This window comes from Oryza glaberrima, chromosome 2 (genome assembly GCF_000147395.1).
Source record: "Oryza glaberrima chromosome 2, OglaRS2, whole genome shotgun sequence".
NCBI classification, from domain to species: Eukaryota; Viridiplantae; Streptophyta; class Magnoliopsida; order Poales; family Poaceae; genus Oryza; species Oryza glaberrima.
In genome coordinates this window covers 25,159,931-25,162,520 of record NC_068327.1, presented here as the reverse complement: position 1 = coordinate 25,162,520, position 2,590 = coordinate 25,159,931, and the positions used below count along the sequence as shown (strand labels likewise).

Genomic DNA, 2,590 nt, shown 5'->3' with positions numbered 1-2,590 from the left:
TGCGGAGGAGCAAATTAAAGAAGATCATGAACAGGATCGATCTCACTGGACGTTCACGTTTTATCATTCATTCTCCAACATGGTCGTCTAGACCCTGTTTAGATTCTAACTTTTTTTTCTTCAAACTTTCAACTTTTCCGTCACATCAAATTTTCCTATCCACACAAACTCTCAACTTTTCCGTCACATCGTTTTAATTTCTTCAAACTTTCAATTTTAACGTGGAATTAAACACAGTCCTAATTGCAAAGATGCGAACACGTTGATCGAGTCAAAAAGAATTATAGTATTACTCTAGTAGTAGCATCCTCCGTCTGTAAATCTAACTAGGCCTCCTCACATCGCATGCAGAGATGGATGCGCATCCACAGAGAAAGGGGAGGAACAAGAAGAAGTAAAAAAACAAAACAAAAAAAAAAGAATACACATACACGTTTGAGTCCTACTCGATCGAGCACACATGACACGTGTGTATGTATGTACACCGGCCGCGGCCTGGCCACGTGCTACCACCAGGTGGGCACCTTCCTCCCGCCGCCGCCCGCGGCGGCCACGGCGGCCGCGCGCTCGAACCGCGCGGCGGCGCAGGGGATGGTGATGCCGCCCGGGTGCGCGAACCCGAACTCCTCCTCGGCCTCGCGGAGCAGCTCGCCGAACAGCGGGTGGTTGAAGTAGACCACCGGCACCACGTACCTCATCGACTCCCCGGGCTCGCCGCCGCCCACGTACACCGCCACCTGCCCCTTGGGCGTCGTCGCCTCCCCGGGGGATTCCTCCAGGAGCCGCTCGGATCCCCGCCGCCGCAGGAGCCTCATCCGCCGCGCCAGCGACCGCCCCCACTTGAGCACCGCCTTCTCCCCACCACGCTGATGCACGACGATCTGCTGCTGCTGCGGCGGCGGCTGCTTCTTGACGCTCCCGGCGGCCAGCAGAGGGGAGCGGCCGCCTGCAGCTCCCGGGCACGGCTGCAGGCGGAGGTAGCCGCGGCCGCGCCGCCGCCGCCGGTGGCAGAGCGCCCATCGCCAGAGCCCGAGCAGCTTCCGGCCTAGCCGGAATCCTCTGTGCCGCCTCGCCTGCATGCGCGCAGCTAGCTAACTCTCTCGGCGGGGGTGCCTGACTTTGGTGGTGGTGGCGTTTTCTAAACGAGCGGAAGAAGCTAGCGACGTTGTAATGGCAAGGCGAGCGTGACAACGGGTTGTTTTATAGGAGACGAGCAGCAGACACGGCGTGGCGCGCGTACGGGTCGTTTCCCCGTGCGAGGCCGAGAAAACGGAGGGGTTTCATGTGCGCGAGGCTCGCTCTCGTTTCTAGCCTGGTTTTGGTGTCTGCTTGTCCATTTGGCCTTCTATCTATGCATGATTGGTTCGTGTGACGGCTGCGGACCTGCGGTCATGTGGCCACTGGCGACCTCCCGAGCGTGGTCGGTTACTCGGTTACGGTTTCTCTGACGGGTACCGTACAGTGCTACAACGTGTTCTGTTCACGAGCTCTTCCATGTGATACACACAGTTCGTCCGTTTAATTCCCTCCGTTTGATAATCTTGTACCAATGGTTTTGCATCCAATGTTACGTACTACGTAGGAGTACATTACTAGCAAATCGGTAGAAGATCATATTTCGCAGTCATATCTGTCAAAAAGCGGTGCTGTTGATGTAGGCAAGTGCGTCGACAAAGCGAGCAAGGGGGAAAGAGGCGATAATCTTTCCTTAAAGAAATGTACTACTAGTAACCGTAAAAGTACTGATGGATCCATGTCATCAAAGCATTTGGGAGCAAACAGTATGAAAGTTCCCCCATGGATAACCTTTTTTACCATGCAACCCTGAGATAAAATTTGGAAAGCTCCCCCGTAGATAATTTTCTTAAACATGCACACTACTGGCAAATTGCAAACTGAAACTTTTAGGTAACACCTCTATATATTAATCCTCCACAAGTCCAAAGTAACATTTCGCCGGTCAAATAGAAACGAATAAAGCGCGAGATGCGGATCTGGCCCCGCTGCTCGCTCTCAAACTCGTGCAAAATGCAAACGAAGGCAGCTAGTTATTAGTGTAGTAGTTGATTTGGATACCGCCTCTCAACCAGGACGTCCTTAATTCGCTGGAAGACTTTCCCACGACCGTGCAGCTCCTCAGCATTATTCATCAGTGACTTGTGGAGTTCGATTTGGTTAAGCTGCCTCACTCACCCCGTCACCCGGTCCATCCAATCGTACACGCGCCGTAGGCCGTACGTCCAAATCCCGGGACAGAGCCAGAGGATGCAGAAATCAGAATGTACGCACTCGAACGAGCAAAACGCAGTAACGCCAGCAAAGGACACCCCTTGCACTGCACCACTACAATCCCACGTCAATATCTACCCAAACTGCCGATGGCGACGCCTTGGTTGGAAGTGGAAGGTCGGCAGGAAGAAACCGATCGAAGGAGGGCCGGAGCGTACACCGGCGGCCGTGTCATCGATTCTTCGATTCTTAGCTCGCTCCATCCATCGACGGCCCCGCGCGCACGCGTGCGAAGGCGAACGTGTAGAGGCCTCCGTCGCGCGGAAAGCTACGGCGTACGGGACGCTGCCGATCGGTTTCA

The 2,590-nt window shown here is 54.5% G+C and overlaps 1 protein-coding gene across 1 annotated transcript; it reads right to left on the bottom strand.

Moving 5' to 3' along the window:
• Window positions 1–268: 268 nt before the first annotated feature.
• Window positions 269–1,294, bottom strand: LOC127761835 (auxin-responsive protein SAUR36-like). The gene has a single exon (XM_052286167.1). It carries the CDS (start codon window positions 1,077–1,079, stop codon window positions 507–509), a length of 573 nt encoding a protein of 190 aa, XP_052142127.1. The 5' UTR covers window positions 1,080–1,294; the 3' UTR covers window positions 269–506.
• Between the last annotated feature and the right edge of the window lie 1,296 nt (window positions 1,295–2,590).